The 18,076-nt window shown below is 37.4% G+C and overlaps 1 protein-coding gene across 3 annotated transcripts in view; it reads right to left on the bottom strand.

Annotated features, from left to right (window-relative positions):
* The window catches only part of OLFM3 (olfactomedin 3), a 206,587-nt gene that overhangs the window by 33,516 nt on the left and 154,995 nt on the right, over positions 1-18,076 (bottom strand). The window contains exons 3-5 of one of the 3 annotated variants that reach the window (XM_069479091.1): positions 14,613-14,632; positions 12,751-12,753; positions 375-521 (exon numbers count right to left, since the gene is read on the bottom strand). In XM_069479091.1, the coding sequence (XP_069335192.1) occupies positions 375-521; positions 12,751-12,753; positions 14,613-14,632 (170 nt within the window). Of the gene's footprint in view, positions 1-374; positions 522-11,301; positions 11,449-12,750; positions 12,754-14,612; positions 14,633-18,076 lie in introns of those variants that run through there. The other 2 variants (XM_069479090.1, XM_069479092.1) reach the window with 2 other exon arrangements.

Genomic DNA, 18,076 nt, shown 5'->3' with positions numbered 1-18,076 from the left:
AATGGATTCCAAAAGTAGGAGCTCAAAGAGCCTAATGTGATCCTGAGGGTTGAGGCTGAATTTCTGGCATCAGAATAAGACTTGTTTTTGTTTTGTTTTTTTTCCTTAAGGAGAGATTGACTAGATATTAGGATATATGGTGGAGAGTGAGCCAGTCTTAAGAAGGCAAAATTGGGAAAAATAAAAAAGTCATAGAAATTAGACAATATAGCTGGAAGCTTGAGGTATTGCCTCTCAAGGAGCAGGAAAAAGCTTATTTGAGAAGGGGCACAAAATCAGAAAGGCCCTCTTCACTGTTATCTGCTCTACTGTATTTCCTTTTCAAAGAAGGGTCGATTTTGTAAAAATATGCGCAGGGGGCACAGAGCACTTACCTTTTCCAGCAGTTGACGAAGCTGCCTGCTTTTGGCATCCCGGGAACACAGGTTTTGTTCTGGGGCAACCACGGTGCAGATGCACCTCCCATCAGGGTCCTGCGCCGAGCTGTACACTTGCCACCCTTCCTTGGGACTAATCTGAGTCTGAAAAAATCAACGGCAAACACACAAAACACAGACCACGTTACAGGATAAAGAGAATGTGGGTTGTAGCATTTTACATGAAACGTGTTCTTGGATAATTCAAGTTTGTGTTTTCATTCTTTAAAGTTAGCAGAGATTAAACAATTTATACAGGCAGCACAGCTTCATTCAATTACACCTTCCTCATCAGTGTCCAAGAGGAGATCCTCTTTCTTCTTTAGATGTCGTATTATTGTCGATCTCATACCACTTCCTAATGCTTTTTGTCCTATTTTGATGTTTTAATTCAACTTTAGAAGCATCTAAAAACCACATAATCACATATGACTAGACTTTCTACATGAGATCTGCTAGCTAGTCCTCAACAGGAAATGGCAATTGCTAGTATATTCTTTTCTGATTATTTTTCATGTGGGACATTATGAAACAAATCCTTGTCCCAAGGAGGTTTCCATGTATTGAAGGCCCAATTATTAATAAAGTGAGAAAGATATCATTGATGATATAGGATAAAAATAATTAGGTCAGCACTGTTTTGCAGAGGAGGAACTAGAGTTTTTTGGCAGTGTCTGCCAAATTGATCTTCCCAAATAACTTCCGTGCACTTATCACCCTTCCTTCCTAGAAGTGGTGACATTCCTGCTCTACTGCAGTCTGCCTCCAATTTATGCTTCTAGATTTATCTCCTACCCTGTCCAACAGGAACTTTCATTCTAGCCAAATTGGTCTGTGTGTGCCATGCAAGCATGCCATGTTGATTCATATCTTTGTATTGCTCATTTTACTTCTGCTTGGAATGCCTCTTTTGTAAACCATCAATTTATTCAGCCCTTGTCATTTCTACCTGTTCTGAAAAATTGTCTGTACTATCCATCAGGCATTTACTATACATTATCTAGTTTTGTTATTGGCCTTTCATATGTCTTATTTCAACAATTTGCTTATATCCAGCTGTTAGAGGTGTGGATAATTTCTAACTGCCCTATCAAATACACTCTATCAAGTACAAAGATAAGCACCTTTATGTTTTGTCTAATTATTTTAAAGAAAGAATATCAATAGACTTCTAAATAACATACAAAGAGGAAATTTATTTTTATTATATGACTGTGGAAGAAAGTTACCATGGCTATATTTGAAATTGTGTAAACTAGAAGTGTCTGAATTAACAAACTTAATGCTTTCATGTTTCTAGTTTCCCTTAACTTTCCAGAAAACGTTTCTTACACCTATACAAACAGAAGTTGTTGTGGATGGCACTCATTCCTCCAGCTGTTGGGAATATTGGTGACTTGGTTCTGGGTTGAGTTTCTTTAGGGATTGCGATGGCTGCTGAATCCTGCCTCGCTCAAGTTCAGGCCCTATTGCAGGGGACGGCTCATGTCCATTGACTTGCTGATATAAGGGTCCAAAGAAGCTCTCTGAGAAGGAGGCGCTATTACTATTCCCATTTCACGGAAGAGAAGATTAGTTAACCTGCCTGAGAACATGCAGCTTGTAAATAACGAGAGGCACGTGTGTGATTTTAAATTTTCTAACCAGATTTTAAGAAATGAAAAGAAACAAGTGGAATTAATTTTAATAATATATTGTATTTAATACAATTCATCCACAATGCTATCATTTCAACATGTAATCAATATAAAAAATTACTCATGAGATACTTTACATTCTGGGCGAATTTTCTTTGGTACTAGATCTTTGAAACTGAGTGTGTGTTTTACACTTCTGACACATCTCAGTTTGCACTCGGCCACATCTCAAGTACTCAGTAGCCACATCTGGCTTCTGTTTTGGACAGTGCAAATCTGGAGTCAGGCTCTTAATTCCTATACTATGCCCATATCAATAGAATACAAAATATCCAGATAATTGATTTTAAAGATTAATAATATGGATATTGAAAAAACTACCTAGCAAACGTTACACAGCTAAACTATACATGTAAACTCTGAATTTGTTTTTCCTATGGAAATATGAGACGATTAAATCAGTGGGCCTCTCTCTGGCTCTCTGCTGAGCTTACTTCTCCAGCCGGGATCTGAATTCCTCAGCCTTCCTCTACCTTTCCTTCTATAATTTTCCGGGATTCAGCAGATAGGGAGGTATCTCTTGTATGATCAGGAGAAGAGGGAGATGAACTGAGAGTCTAGGAAAAAAGGTACAGTTTAAATATCCCTTATCCAAAATGTCTGGGACTAGAAGTGCTTTGGATGTTGGACTTCTTTTTTTTTTTTTTTTTTTCCAGATTTTGGAATATTGCATATACACGATGAGATTATCTTGGGGAGGGGACCCAAGTCTAAACATGAAATTCGTTTATGTTTCATATACAACTGATATATACAGCCTGAAGGTGATTTTATAGAATATTTTTAATCATTTTGTGTGTGTGAAACAAAGTTTTGACTCTGTTTTAACTGTAACCTGTCACATCTGACCTCATGTGACGGGTATGTGAAATTTTCCACTTGTGGCATCATGTCAGCACTCACAAAATTTCAGGTTTTGAAGCATTTTGGATTTCAGGTTTTTGGATTAGGAATGTTCAACGTGCATTTAATGAACAGGCTGGAGGGGGCTAAGTCAAGGATGGATGAGAGAAGGACTGAGTGTTAGGAGCTGGGATGGAGCCTGGAATGGGTTGGTGATAGAGGCCAGCATAGAACTACTTTGCAGAATTCTCAGTGTTACTGGGCTGATCTGTTTACCTGTAGACTAGAGAGCTTTGCTAGGTTGGGAGCAAATTATTAAAGGGACTGGACCTGGCCAACTTTTCTCTCCACAGATCTACCGTGGGGTCTTGTGTCTCCAGAATTCACAGCAGAACAGACACAACCTCCTGTTTATTGTGTGTCAGGCCCCAGCTCACCACGTACCATAAACCAACACACAAGTCTTTTTCTTTTGAGGCTTTGATGACAATCACTACAGGGTGCTATCAGGTATTGCAACAACAATTGTGAACAAACATTGGGGAAGCTAAATATTATAAACTCATAAAGATAACATATCCATTTTCCTTGGTCTATTATGAAAAGCAAATGATGCCAGACCTACCTTTTGAGTTTTCTGTTTTCTAACTCCTTTTTTAGAGTTCATATAAGTCTTCTAGGCTGCCTTTTATTTCTGGGAGTCAGACTCATTAACATTCCCCATACTCTTTCTTTCTAGCATTTATGCCTGAATATTCAGTTAGGCTAGAAAGATGTACTTAGAATTATACCTGATTAAAATCTGATAAGATTTTAAAGATTATTGGGTTATCCTTTTGGTATTCTAGAAAAAAATGCAGAGACTACCTACAGAATGGAGATAGAAACAGCTTAGTGGAGTGGTTTCGATGATATAATTAAAGGTTTAAGCTGAGTATTAGTATGTGATTAATATATCTGGACATAGGCCCTATGGTTTTAGCTAGGCTTCTCCTGACATTGGACACAAATCTCAAATATGTCAGAAAAATTAAACTTGTCACTAGAATAAATTTAGGTTTTGAATAAAAGAACCAGGGGCTGCCCAATTAAAATACTGAAATATTTTTGCAGCAGTCCAAACACTGATTATTAAACCCAGCAGCATTAATATTGATATGCACTTGCCAAGTGTCTGGCTAACTCGTGTGGAGCTTGTCATGGCGGGGCTAAGTGTCCGCTGCTCTCTAGAATGAGGAAAGTGGGAAAGGTGAATAGGGTTTAGCGTTCATTTAACATTCCCCCCGAAGTGTCGGGTTAATAAAAGCAAAGACTCCAGCCTTGTTTGTACTTCCAGTTGTCTTCTTGAAAGAACCATTGAAAAGAGTCATGACCTGCTCTACTACAGAGCTAGTTTGAATGATCTAAACTATAAAAAGTCACCTTTTTGACAAGAATAAAGGTAACTTGAAAGAGGAAAAACCTAATGTAAAGGAAGAGTGCATGACAGGCCTGTGGTTTTTGATAGAGACCTCTGTGTTGCGTTCAGTAAAAAATGGAGGAAACTTAATGAGCATTTCTAGTATTCTCTTTTAGGACACCCAGGCTGGCATTGAAAAGAGGATGCAGATAAAACCAAGACCTCAGGTGGAAGGACACAGATGTTTTGTGAATTCCCATGAGAAAAGACCTGCTCCAATTTTAACTAGTAAGAGCGATTATTCAGGTGTCAATGAAACTCAGACCATAGTAATAGCAATCATTTATGGAGCTCTGTGTAGTACTTGGCAGTTCATATGTGCTATTGTCTTTGAATGTCACAAATACCCCCGTAGCCTAAGTAATGTTATTTTGCCAAGTTTCTAGATGATGAAACTGACACTTAGAGACACACAGGGAGTAGTGAGCAGAACTATGATTTGTATGCACACAGTCTTATTTCAGAGCCAGGAGTTTAACCACCACACAGCACCACCAATTAGAATACTTTAAGGCCCTGTCATACGTGATGATGATAACCCTGGCAGCATTTTCTGAGCTACCATGAAGCCCAATACTTGGACCTGGAGTGTGTATGTAGTTTGTTACTATCCAAAGTGTTACTAATCGCAGTGATTACTGATTCAGCTCTTTTTGAACCTTTGGTGTTAATTAGAAGAACTAAATGAAGTATTTAGCAGTTTTTAATATTACAAAACTCATGAAATATTTAAGAATGTTCTAAATAGGAGAGTTAAAATGATAATTTTAACAATTGTTTTTCAAGCCTGGGTTCTTCGCTTATAAGTTAATTATAAGGCTATGCTTTATAAATATAAAGCTGCTCTATGAGAGTTTGCCTAAAAACTTTAGGGGGCTTTGCACCAGAAAAGAAGAATCCTGAGGCCTAAGAGGTAAAAGTAAAAATTAATCAGAATCCTTTTCATTTCAGTAAGTGTGCTGCTTATAAAATCCCTTCTCTTGTATTAGTCTCACTTCTTTTGAACCAGATACCCTTAGAAATAGACAATATCTTACTTTGTTTATGAAGATATTGAAACTAAAAAAAATAAGCATTTTTTTCCAAGTCACATATCTAGTTAATGTCACTTACGGGACTTACGGGAGCAGTTAGTGAAGACAGCAATACACAGCCAGATATTCTAGTGGAAGGCACTGCAGTCCTTAATAAGGGCCTAGATGGAAGGGCAGGCAAAGGGAGAGAATTCTGATCCTATGAATGGAAGAAAATCAACCAGTTGAACATAGCGAGATTTTATGTGTTATACTGATTTTCTGGGTAGTTCACAAAAGTACAGACTGAGGCAAAAAGGAATCTAGCTACTGAAAGTGGTGGAAAGGTGGGGGACGTAAGCAGAAAGAAATCTATTTATTAAAACCTATTTGATTTAGAATGGAGATACCTGAGTGAGGAAAACCCCTGACAAATATTCTGTCTGAGGATAGGTTTGGTCCCAGAGAGTGAAATATGGTTTAGCATGCTAATGGCTTAAGTTGCAGAGAGAAGAGAAATGTGAGGACAAGAATTAGAGAGATGTTGACAGACCACACTAAAAGAATCTGTGTTCTGGAGGATGTGTTAATAAAGATGTCACTGTGTAGCTGTTTTCTTGCTATTGCTTATAAGAATACTTGGGATTGAAATAAGAAATGCATATTCTTCGTTCAAGGAAACCATTGGGCTTTAAGAAAATACAATTATAAAAACAAACAACAAACAAAAGACTAAAGACATCATAAAATTTAGGTTGGTCACCTCTACTCATACCCTTTGGAAAACACAATGACTTAGAGTTGGGAAGGACCTTAGAAGTCAGAGTTAGTCCCATGTCTTTCCACTCAGTGAAACGCTATATATTCTCCTTGTGTTTCCATTGACCTCGGCATGGAAGGGATTTCACTGCTTCATAGGCAGCCCCTTCCCTTGATGAAGGTGGAGAGGCATCATCTGAATTCCTCTCCTTGTAATTTCCTCCCTTTGGCCCTACTTTTGCTTTAGGCACTTAAACAAGAATAAATCTACTTCTTATCCATGTGACAATTCTTTTGTAAAAGCACCAAATCATATTCTCTGTCATTCTCAAGGTTTGCCATTCCAATCAAACACCCCTATCAAAAAGTGGGCAAAGGACATGAACAGAAACTTTTCAAAAGAAGATAGACTGATGGCCAAGAAACATGAAAAAATGCTTAACATCTCTAATCATCAGGGAAATGCAAATCAAAACCACAATGAGATATCACTTATCTCCAGGGAGAATGGTCTCTGTCAAAAAGTCCCAAAAACACAAATGTTGGCATGGATGCAGAGAGACAGGAACACTCATATACTGCTGGTGGGACTGCAAACTAGTACAACCTCTATGGAAAGTAATATGGAGATCTCAAAGAACTAAAAGTAGAACTACCATTTGATCCAGCAATCCCATTATTACCAAAGGAAAAAAGATGTCTATAAAAAAGACATCTGCACTGGAATGTTTATAGCAGCACAATTCACAATTGCAAAGATGTGGAAACCACCCAAGTGCCCATCAATATGAGTGGATTAACAAAATATGGTGTATGTATACCATGGAGTACTACTCAGCTATAAGAAACAATGGTGATCTAGCACCTCTTGTATTATCCTGAATAGAGCTGGAGCCCATTCTACTAAGTGAAGTATCCCAAGAATGGAAAAACAAGCACCACATGTACTCACCATCAAATTGGTATTAACTGATCAACACTTAAGTTCCCATATAGTAGTAACATTTATTAGGTGTCAGGCAGATGGGATGGGGGAGGAGGGGATGGGTATATTCACACCTAATGAGTACGGTGCACACTGTCTGGGGGATGAACATTCTTAAAGCTCTGACTCTGGTGGGGAAAAGGCAATATATGTAACCTAAACGTTTGCACCCCCATAATATCCTGAAATAAAAAAAAAATTAAAAAAAAAAAAAAGAATTGTCATTCTGTTTTCTCACCCATCTCCCCTCCTTAATTTGTTCAGTTGCCGTATCACAAAAATGGACTTTGCCTAAAGATCTGGGGAAGAAAAAGTCACATACAGAAGAGTGAAGTCGAATATCTTCATCCAGAACTAAAAACACATTCGTTAGTTGAGGACAAGAAACCTAGAGGTTATTTACAGTTCATTTCAGAGTATTCTATTCATTTTACAGAACTTTAAATCGACTAACTCATCAAAGTAGTTATTTATGAGGAGAAGCCAGTCAGATGTTTGAAAATGTAGCAAACAAATGACTTATGCCCACAGGTCCCCTGGAGGCCTCTTCCCACCACAGCAGTAGGGCTGACTGCTGGAGAACAGCCCGGGTTGCTGGATGTCCTCTGCTCTTTCTAATTGCTCTTTTCCAGGTTCTTGCCAGTGTGAAGTCCACAGCATGGGGGACTTCTCAGAAGCTCAGCCTCAAGGGGAAGTTACTCTGCATCCTGAGAGAAGTGCCAGGGGGAGCCTGAGCCTTCTGAAAACTGAGGCTTCCTCTCCTCACACCGGTTTCTCCAAAACTGATGGGCCCAGTGGATAGATTAGGAGGGGGAAAAAAAAAGAAAGAAAACAGGGCCAACCGGGATAAAGCAATGTTTTAAGATTCTAAGAAAGACAGGAGCGAGCTCATTCTCCTAATAAGGAGCTGTACTTAACTGCTTACTGATAAGAATATCCTGGAAATTTATAAAACCTCGTTCAGGTTTTGAGCTAATCAAATGAACCCTGCTTATTTCACAGGCACCTTCTTCCAGAAACAGACTTAATTGATTTTTAATGACTTAAATCTTATCTTTCTTGCTTTTATTTTTGGTTCTGCAGGTCATTTGAAACTACCATTCTAAAGAAAGACAATGCTCATGTTTGTGTAAATCTGTGTTTATTTGCCATCTGCACGTTCCATGAACACTCACAAGACAAATTTTAACACCTACCTGTGTAGGTGTGTGTGTGTGTACACACAATTGCAGGCTCATCCCATTCATACTGTTTAGAGTGAGAACACAGGGCAATCAAATTGAGAAGAGCTGGCTTACTACTTTATAGCTATACCCCCTGGGCCAGTGAACGTTAACTCTTTCCTCTAAGGAAACAGTTTTGCCAGCCCTCTACGTGAAAGCAGCAGCAAGGGTCCCTTATGGAATTATTTAAGAGGCAGCAGGAAGAATCCCCTATCCGGAAAAACCTCCTTCACTGCTTGGCCATAATACCTAAAATGCCAACAGAGGAAGATTTTATTCTTCTTTATAAATGCAAAAACTTTGAGAATTGTTGTGGCCATTATATATAATTCAGTTTATAGCTTTTCGCTGACTCTGTGAGGGCAGGGGGAGGAGGAAAGATACTTTAAAGGATGGGGGTGTTGGTGTATAGGAGGGTAAAAGAGAGAAGAATCCAGAGACAAAAGGGACAATCTGAACAGGGCAGAGAGGACCTGGTGGGACTCCAGGGGCCAGGAGGGGTGGGCACTAATGAAGGAGGTGGTGGATGGGGCTGGTGGGTTGTGGTCACTTGGCTTTGTAATTAACCAGCTGGAGGAAATCTGATTTTTAGCCACTCATACTTTCCAGGTCAGCCATCCCACTTGCAGAATAAAGAGGGTGGATTAGGTCAGTCATGTTTCCAACTAAATTCTTGAGAGCTTTAAGGTTTATGTGGTGGTACAGATATCTTGACTGAGGCATGCGGCTGATTGTCTAGGGAGGGAGCAGATGGTGGAGGCCCAGTATATGCCTCTCCCCACCATTTATGATTTGACCTATGGCCTGCTTTACTTTGGATTTTCATTTCAAACTTTACTGAAAAAATCTTTATTCAGCACATACGATACAAGGTTTAATTTGTCATCAAAAGAATTTCTGCTGCTAAAAATAGCATGAACATAGCTAGCCGGATGGATTAAGATCCTTTCCATCTTTCCAGCATTAATACTTTATGATCCTAATCTAAGAACTACAGATTCATTCATTCTTCACCATGGGAATCCTAAGGTATGAGCAATCATCTTGAATAATTAGGGAAATGTCATAGACATTGTAATTCCATAAAGCATACCAAAAAAAAAAAAAAAAAAAAAGCAAGCTTTTGCCACCTGCAACCTCTTTATTCCAGAGAATATCACTTACTGATTTATTGTAATTAGCTACAGTGAAAACTTTCCTAAATTTTCTGGGTTTTTTTTCCCAAAAAGGAGACATCAAAAGTAAGAATTAACTGAGACAGAAGATACATGGACCTATAGCAATACTTTATATTTTTCAACCAACAAATTATTAATCAGAAAGTAAAGAGAATTAATTCACTTTAAACTTACAAGATAACTAGAAGTCCTAAAAGAATAATGCATAATTGTGGAAATTTGATCCTCCTCAATTAATAACAGTAGAAAATAATGAAATCAAATATGGACAAAAAAATATGCATCTCAAGACCAAGGTACTAAGTTTGAAATATAACTCTTTCATTAGTTACTTAGTGTAGATTCATTTTTCTCAGAGTTAATTCATTCACTGTGTTGTTGAAAACAATCAGGTACTTGGACATTGACAAAATTGGCCTAGTGAAAATTAAATAATGTAAATTTATTTGTTTTGTAATTGTTTATTGATGTCATGTATTGCTTTCTTCATAACTACAAATCTCTTCTACATCCCTCCTGCCAGGCCACATCATGCGTGTAGGGAAGAGAATCTCCCCAGTAATGGAGGAGCTGAGGTGCCATGAGTGACCCAAGGGGATGAGAGTGTAGAAGCAGGTCAAAGTGTGCCTCACACGTGCTCTGCTGGTGCCTTAAACACTGGGAGAATCTAGCAAATTATGTAATTAACTTGGCCAGACCACTCAGTTAATTGCACATTGATTGATAGATTATTACTAGTAACAGCAAACAACTCTTGAAAATGGAGGGCTACTTGTTTTCATAGCCGACTTTCTCTGATCCACTGGAGTAAAATCCATATAAAAGTAAAAATATACAGGTAAAAACTCCCTAATTGTTTTTGTACCTTTTATTTAATTACAGGGGAATTATTTTTCTGTGATATGCCTTTTATTTGAATCTGTAAATTTTTATTTTAAAAATCAAAAATTTTCATTCTTCTTTTGAAATGTTCCAGCTTGTTGCTAACTGAACTTTGCTTCAAACTATCAGAAAAGACTTGGATAGAATGTGTGGAGAATTAAAAAAGTCATTAATTGTAGGTTAATGAGGACTACATGAGATAGACTTATGAAAGAGTCTTTATAAAATATTAAACAATACAGGAAGCTATTTTTATCAAATAAGCTTTCTATTGTTCATGCTTCTTAGCTTTCTTAAATTTCTTTTTGGTAGGCTCTAAATTGCTGAGAATTTTTTATTCATTTATGTTTAAAAGATGTTGGTTTCTCTGGCTCAATTCATTGCAAACAGTCACAGGCATTGCATTCCAAGGAAGCACCTGCTGTCATAAAACTAGATTAGATAGAATATACCTTGTAACTTACTCTGCAGAAAAAAAATTATGGTGATTTTACAGACATTAAAAGAAATAAAATAATAAGAAACAAATTTCTTCAAGAAGTCTTCTAAACCTCAAATTAATATAGATAAATTAAAGCTTTTCATCCTTAAGGATTTAATGAGTCTAGTATTCTCTTTCATAGCTAATTTCTTAAGCAGCCTATTTTTTTTAGTGTAACTTTAAAGTGTTCGAAAATAAATATCCATGACTAAAGTTACCACACAGATATTACATCTTTGAAGCCGACCTGTACATGAAAAAGCAAAATTTCAGCCTTTGCAATTTACAAAACAAAGCCCACTCACTGGTTTAGTGCCCTCACTCACTTCCCGAGATGGCCAAACCCACAGGAGAAAGTAACTTACTAGGGTATCTGGCGTGGACAGCCTCGTGGTGGTGTTCAGTCCTACCAAGGATGGGAGGGTTTGGGACATCCAGTTGGAAATCATTGCCATGGTACTAAGCACAGCGCCAAGCTTCAGCAGTGGAGGACTCATTGCTGTGGAGCTAATGAGTTTTCATAGTGACTGATTAGGATCCCGGCGCTGGGCTGGCAGCGGGAGGCGTGACTGCAGCGCAGCACATCTAGAGCATGAAAAGAGATCAACTTCCCCAGCTCTGATCACCGGGGAAAGCTCACAGAACCTCCTCTCCCCACTCTCCTGGGAAGTGCCCTGCCCCTCCTGTTTCTCCCTTACCGGACACTCTGCTGGGTCATCAAACGAAATATTCTTGATAGAGCTTGGTTGGTAATTATCAGAGCAGAGGTTGCAGGGAGGGGGAAACACGAGCTTTCCCAGCTCCGCTATAGTCAGTTACCATCAACAGAGTCCATTTCCTCTGGGGGTTTGCCTAAGTATAATCAGCTGCTCTTTATCCTTCATTAAAAAATACACCTTTAAATGGAGGTCTGCCAGAGTGCTCATTTCAAACACCAGACCTAATATCTACAGATTTCTCTGGGCAAGGACAGAGTGCTTTTAGGAAAAGCATGAAAACAAAGAGTAGGAGATAAATTTTTTTTTTTTTCAACAGCAATCTAAAATTAGCATCGTTGCTTTAAAACTATAGTCAAAGATTAATAACTACTGCCTATGGCAAACATTACCTCTAGGCACCTTATACTTGAACAGACAGAAAAAGCAGCCTTGGAAAAAATCTTCTGGTATAGAAATTTTATGTTTCCAGTTTTGCTTTTGAGAATGAAGGCTTTGCTTCGTAGGTGTTTAATCACACAGGAAACTCAGTTAATTCTATTTTCACTTTGTGGGAATGGCAGACTGATACTGAAAGTCTATATCTTGAGAGTCTATATCCTGAGAGAATTAAAAAGGGCACAGGACTTGAACTCAGGAAGTCTGAGGGGTTAGTCCTTGTTTTCCTCTAGGTAGCTGTGTGACTGGCCAGTGGCTTAATATTCCTTATCTTCAGTTTTTTTCTATAATGTACGGGGGTTGGATTCCATGCTCTCCAAGGCCCTCCAGCACTCAGATTCAATGATCTGTTTATGAGAGCTCCATTAGCAAATGCGGTGTATAGAATCCAGGGCTTATGGGTAATTTTATTATACACTTTTTACAAATACTACAAACTGCCCACATCCAAATCTCAGGGCCCAAATGAAAGAAATCAGAAGACATTGTCTTGTACAATATTGTGTTTTAAAATAAAAATATAGACAGAAGACACAAAAGGAAATATAGCTGAAGGAAAATGAAATGAAAATAAATCAGCTATAAAAAGGAAAAATATTGCTTTGATTCCTTAGGAGAATTCTGGAATTCTTGGTACGTAGAATTTTCAGTCAAAGATACATACTTGTCTTAAGTAGTTTTGGCAGGAGAAGTAAAGACAATGTCTTTAATAAAATTGAAAAAAAATACATATTTATAGTCTGTGTGTACTTTGTTCTCAAAAAAAAACTTTAAACGGGTGGATGCTAAGAGACTTCTCTTTTTTGTATCTATTAGCTTGGAATCCAGGCTTTTTTTTTTTTTCTTTGAAAATACATCCACATGATTTCAGCTGACCCTTGCATTTTAACCACAGTACCCAGAAACAAAATATTATTAATGTTTTAGTCTTTTAAAAATCATGCTACGTGAGAAACCAATAAGGATAAAAGCACAATAGTTTATTCAGTAAACTTAGCAGTAATAGAGCATTCGTAGAAAGGATTGTGAAATTTTATATTAGTATTATGATATAATGTAGTAATGACAAGAAGCAAAGTGGATTTACAACTCTAAATACTTGAAAAATGCATCTGGAACCTTATCTGACTTTAATAAAGGAGCCTGGTGTCTCTTCAAGACCTTAACTTCCAAAATTGAAAATTAAAATACATACAATTACTGGATAATTTAAGAAACAATTATACTTATTAATGAACTACCAGTCAACAAAATAATAGCATCTCTAGAAGAATATAAGATTGACTGTCAGGGGAAAACAATGCTCTTATTTGCAAATTAAATAGAAAGGAAGAAATAAAGATAAACATACAAAGGAAATGCTTCTTGCAATTTCCTAGAGTTGCAAATTACTACACTAAAGAACTGAAATAGAACAGTGGTGAAAGTTTATGATTTGGTGATGTTTATAAACACATAAGCTTAATGTGTTGTTTTTAGAACAGGTTTAAATGGCACACATTAAAGTGGGAAAGCTCAAATTATAATGATTATTAGTTGTGGGAAACAAAAATAACTATACTTTGCAAAGAGCTAAATAGTTTGTAGCACTCTTACAATCCACTGAAGTGATTTCCGTTTTCAAAATTGAGTCCTAGTTTGCAAATAGGGGAAGGGATTATTCTATATAGGAACAGCAGGCTGTGTCCGGGGCGAGAGACCCACTAGTTGCAGAAGTTCCAGGAGCAGTGTGAGTGGTAATGGAATTACCACTGGCAATTAGATGAGGCTGCAAATACTGGCTGCTAGCAGCTCAAGGGCTTCAGGGCCACTCAGAAGTGCTTGGACTTTATTTTGTATATAATTCAAGGGTTTAAAGCAAAGCAGTGAGATCATCAGTTTATGTTATGGATTATTACTTTGGCATTTTTATGATGCAGGAGAGACAGAAGGGGTTGCAGGGAGAACAAAGCTTATTAGAACATAGAGAGGTATGTTCTCATGATTTGGGCAAGAGATGATGAGTGGGATTAAAAACAATGGATTCCTAAAGGTTTGCAGGAGAATTGGCAGCCCTTGGTGACTGAATAGATGTGAGAGGTGAGAGAGAGAAAGTTACTTGGGAGAACTTCCAGCTTTAGGGGGGCTTGGGTGATGAATGTCATTCATCAGGAAAAGAAATACAGGTAGGAGCATAACTTTAGGGAGAAAAGAGAATTTACTGTCATGTACTTGATGTGAGTGGCCTATGGTATAGAAGGTCACTGGATGATAATGTCCCCACACCTGGAGTTCAGAAAAGAGTGACTTCCCCCAGGCCACAAAGCCTTAATGGCCTGTAAAAATAACATACATACCTCATAGGACAAAATCAGTTAACTTAGCACAACAGTCTCAAAACTACCATAATTTTATTTAGACTTTAATTCAAAATAATCTTTAGATTTAATTACCTATGCAGTCTCTTTAAAAAAATAACAAATGTAAACAGTGACTATATTAGTAAATCTAGTCATCTCACAGAAAATGTGACCTGAGTGCACACTTACTTTCTTTTTGGGATCTCCTAGTGGATCAGTAACTCTAAAATCTACAATTGTGCATTATTGCTCATAGAATGCTGGAAGCTATTCATTAATATATTTATTCATTAGATTTTTTATGGTAGCCTGTCTTTTTTGTTGCCCAGAGTATTTCATGGTAGACTTATACACTAAATAATTAATAAGCAAATAAATGTTAAGTGAGAAAGACCTATAGGTAACTTTATATAATATTGGCATGTGCTGTCATTAGAATTTTATTTTTTTCTTTTACTTTGTAGCACAAAAGTTAAATGTTGCTTTGATGCTCCATATATACTTCGTATTTTGGGGGCTGTTTATGTTAGGTGTGTGTAGGCTTCTGGGGAACACAGCCTAGGTAGATTCGAAAAGTCAGATACAAGAGAAAAGCTGATAGTCACATAAAACATGGTAAAAAAAAAAAAAAAAAACAACCAGTTAATAAGGTAATTGTGGCCTAAAAGTTTTTTTTGTTTGTTTGTTTGTTTTTTGTTTTTTGCAAAATGAGAATAAAGATTAAGATTGCTTGTTAAACAACAGAAAATTTAAGAAGGAATAGTTAACATGCACTTTATTTTTATGACTTAAAGCACATTTTAAATTTGTGGATGGTTTCAGACAGAGAGAAAAATGGGTTATTAGATGTAGATGTAAAGATGTAACTATAGGGGCTGGAGAAATTACTGAAGGAGGAGGAGGAGGAAGAGGAGAAGAAAAACGAGAAGAGGACGAGGATAGCAATTGGGTAGAACCCCAAAGGATGAATTGTTTTGATTCTTTAAGGGAACAGATAAACCAGAGTGACCTCTAAAGAAAACAGTGAATTCTTGTCAGCAAGTTACATAGGAAAAATAGGAAAAGTAGCATAAAATAGAAGAAGGTGGGAGACGGAGTGCTTGTGTGGAAATCACTTTGGGAGCGCTGGATATCATGGATAGCGGTGTGGCGTGAGAATGACCAGGTAAATAAACAGCTCTCCACCTGCTATGGCACCTTAAAGGCAGTTTAACAGGGTAGTTGTCCAGGTTCTTCCACTTACTAGCAAGGTAATATTGACTAAGTTAATCTCTCTGAGTCTCCATTTATCATCTGTAAAATAGGAATAAAATTATCTATGTGGAATGGCTATTTAAAAGACTGAATGAGATCATATATTTGAAAGTGCCTATGGCACGTCAAATGTTGAATCAATCGCAGGCCTATTTTTGGTAAGAAATGCCATGTCTGGGACAAGCCAACGAGTAGATTAGCTCAAGGAACAATTAGGTCTAGAAGAGGTAGAAAGTTTTGCAACTTTGCAAAAGGGTAGCTGGGTGGAGGTTAGAGTATATGCTACTTGCAATTTAGTCAAATTCCATCACCCATCATGGGTGAAGAGAATAATACAATTTTGCTGCATGACACCATCACTCTGGGGCTCTGGGGTTAAGAGTCCAATTCAAAGCAGAGTAAAGGGCCTGATTTATATTTTTGCTTCCTTATTCATTGAGAAGTTGGAGCAATTACAGGAAGACTTCCATAAGGTCCCACTGCCATCTCTCCCTACTTCCTCATCTGTGCCCAAATATTCTACCTTCTCTCCTGTTATCATAGATAAATTGACTATGTTTCTAGGTAAGACTGATCTCACCTCTGTGCACTAGATCAGTACCTTCCAGATTATTTCGCGTAAGAATCACTGACAAGCTTCATAAGACCCAGGTCCTTAGGTTGAACCAAAGAATCTGATGTAGCACCAACATAGAACAAAATAATTTTCATTTCTAACAAGCTAACACCACTTCCTATCTCTATTTTAAGTACAAAACAACAAAACTTTCCTGATCCTACTTTCTCTCTGATCATTCCCCTATTTCTCACCTTCCCTTTATAGCATACTTTCTTGAAAGAGTTGTTTATATTTACCATCTTCAGTTTCTTCCTTCCTAATTAGGTTTTAGTCCACACTCCTCCACTCCACAAACACTGCTTTTATCAAGGCTGTCAATGACACCACACTGCTAAATCTAGCAGTCAATTCTCGGTACTCAATTTCCTTGACCTACAAGTGGCATTCATCAGTTTTACTTTCTCCTCCTTGACAAAGTTTCTTCACTGGGCTTCCAGGACACCACACTCACCTAGTTTTCCTCCAACTTTTTGACCTCTCTTTCTCAGTCTCTTTTGCTGATGCTTCTTCATCTATATGCTAATGACTCCCAAATTCATTTCTTCCTGGCAGACCTCTCCTATCAATTTAGACCTGCATATCCAATTATCTACTTGACATCTCCACTTCCATGTTTAATAGACATCTAAATTGAGCATGTTAAAAAATGAGCTCCTGATATGGTTCCCCACCTACAGCAAAGAAAAAACAAAACAAAACAAAAACTCAAACAAATAAACAAAAACACACACACATGCAGCCATTCCTGCAATCTTCCCCATTTCAGTTAATTGGCAACTCCATGGTTAAGTTGCTCAGACCAAAAAGTTGGGTTTCAACTTTAACAGCCCCCACACCATATCTCTTATCAATTTTCATCAGCAAGCCATCTAGTCTCTCCTTTCAAAATATATCCAGCATTCAACTATTTTGCACCACCCTCATTGCCACCATGTTATATTCAAGACACCATCATCTCTCATCTGGATTATTATAAAAGCCACCACTTAATTAATGACCTTTTGCCACGTCAGTACATTTTTAAGCCCCAATGGAAATGATCTTGTAAAACAGAAATCAGATTATGTTATTCCAGTGCTCAGATTCTCCTCTCACTCATGTAAAAGTCATTTAGCTTGCACTGTTCTACATAATCTGGCCTCCTCTTCTTATCTCTCTGATTTCATTTTTTCCAACTCTCCCCTTTCTTCACTCCACTGGAGCCACTCTGGCCTCCTGGTTGTTCCTCAGAGATGCAAATAATCTTCTACCTCAAGGCCTTTGCACTTGCTCTTCTCTAGTGGAAATCCAATTTCCTAAATATCTTCTCATTCTTTTTTTTAAATTCGAATATCATCTTCTCATAAGGTCTTTGATGACCACATCACCTAAGATTTCTATTCTTCTCATTTGGTTGCTTCATCTTGTCTTTTGCTGTGTTACTTTTTTTTTTTCTCCTTAGAACTAGTTAGCATGCTATATATTTTATGTATTCATCTTGTTCATTATCTGTTTTATTCACTAGAAATCAAGCTTCACAAGAGAGGAATGTTACCTGTTTTGTTCATTGGGATATTCTCAATGCGTAGAAGAGGGCCTAGAACATAGTAGTTTCACAATAAACATTTATTAAATGAATGAATATTGTATTAATTAGCTCCTGGTCTTCTCTCAATTTAAAAAGGAGACTATTTTTAATGTGAATTTACAGTAGATTCTGTTCTTACAAAACAAGCCAGTATAATATATTCAAATATTGCATTTTGCATGTATGTTTTACATGTGCATGAAAGAT

The sequence above is a fragment of the Eulemur rufifrons genome, chromosome 8, assembly GCF_041146395.1.
Source record: "Eulemur rufifrons isolate Redbay chromosome 8, OSU_ERuf_1, whole genome shotgun sequence".
NCBI classification, from domain to species: domain Eukaryota; kingdom Metazoa; phylum Chordata; class Mammalia; order Primates; family Lemuridae; genus Eulemur; species Eulemur rufifrons.
The sequence above is the reverse complement of the archived record's forward strand: the minus strand, read 5'-3'. Positions and strand labels throughout refer to the sequence as shown.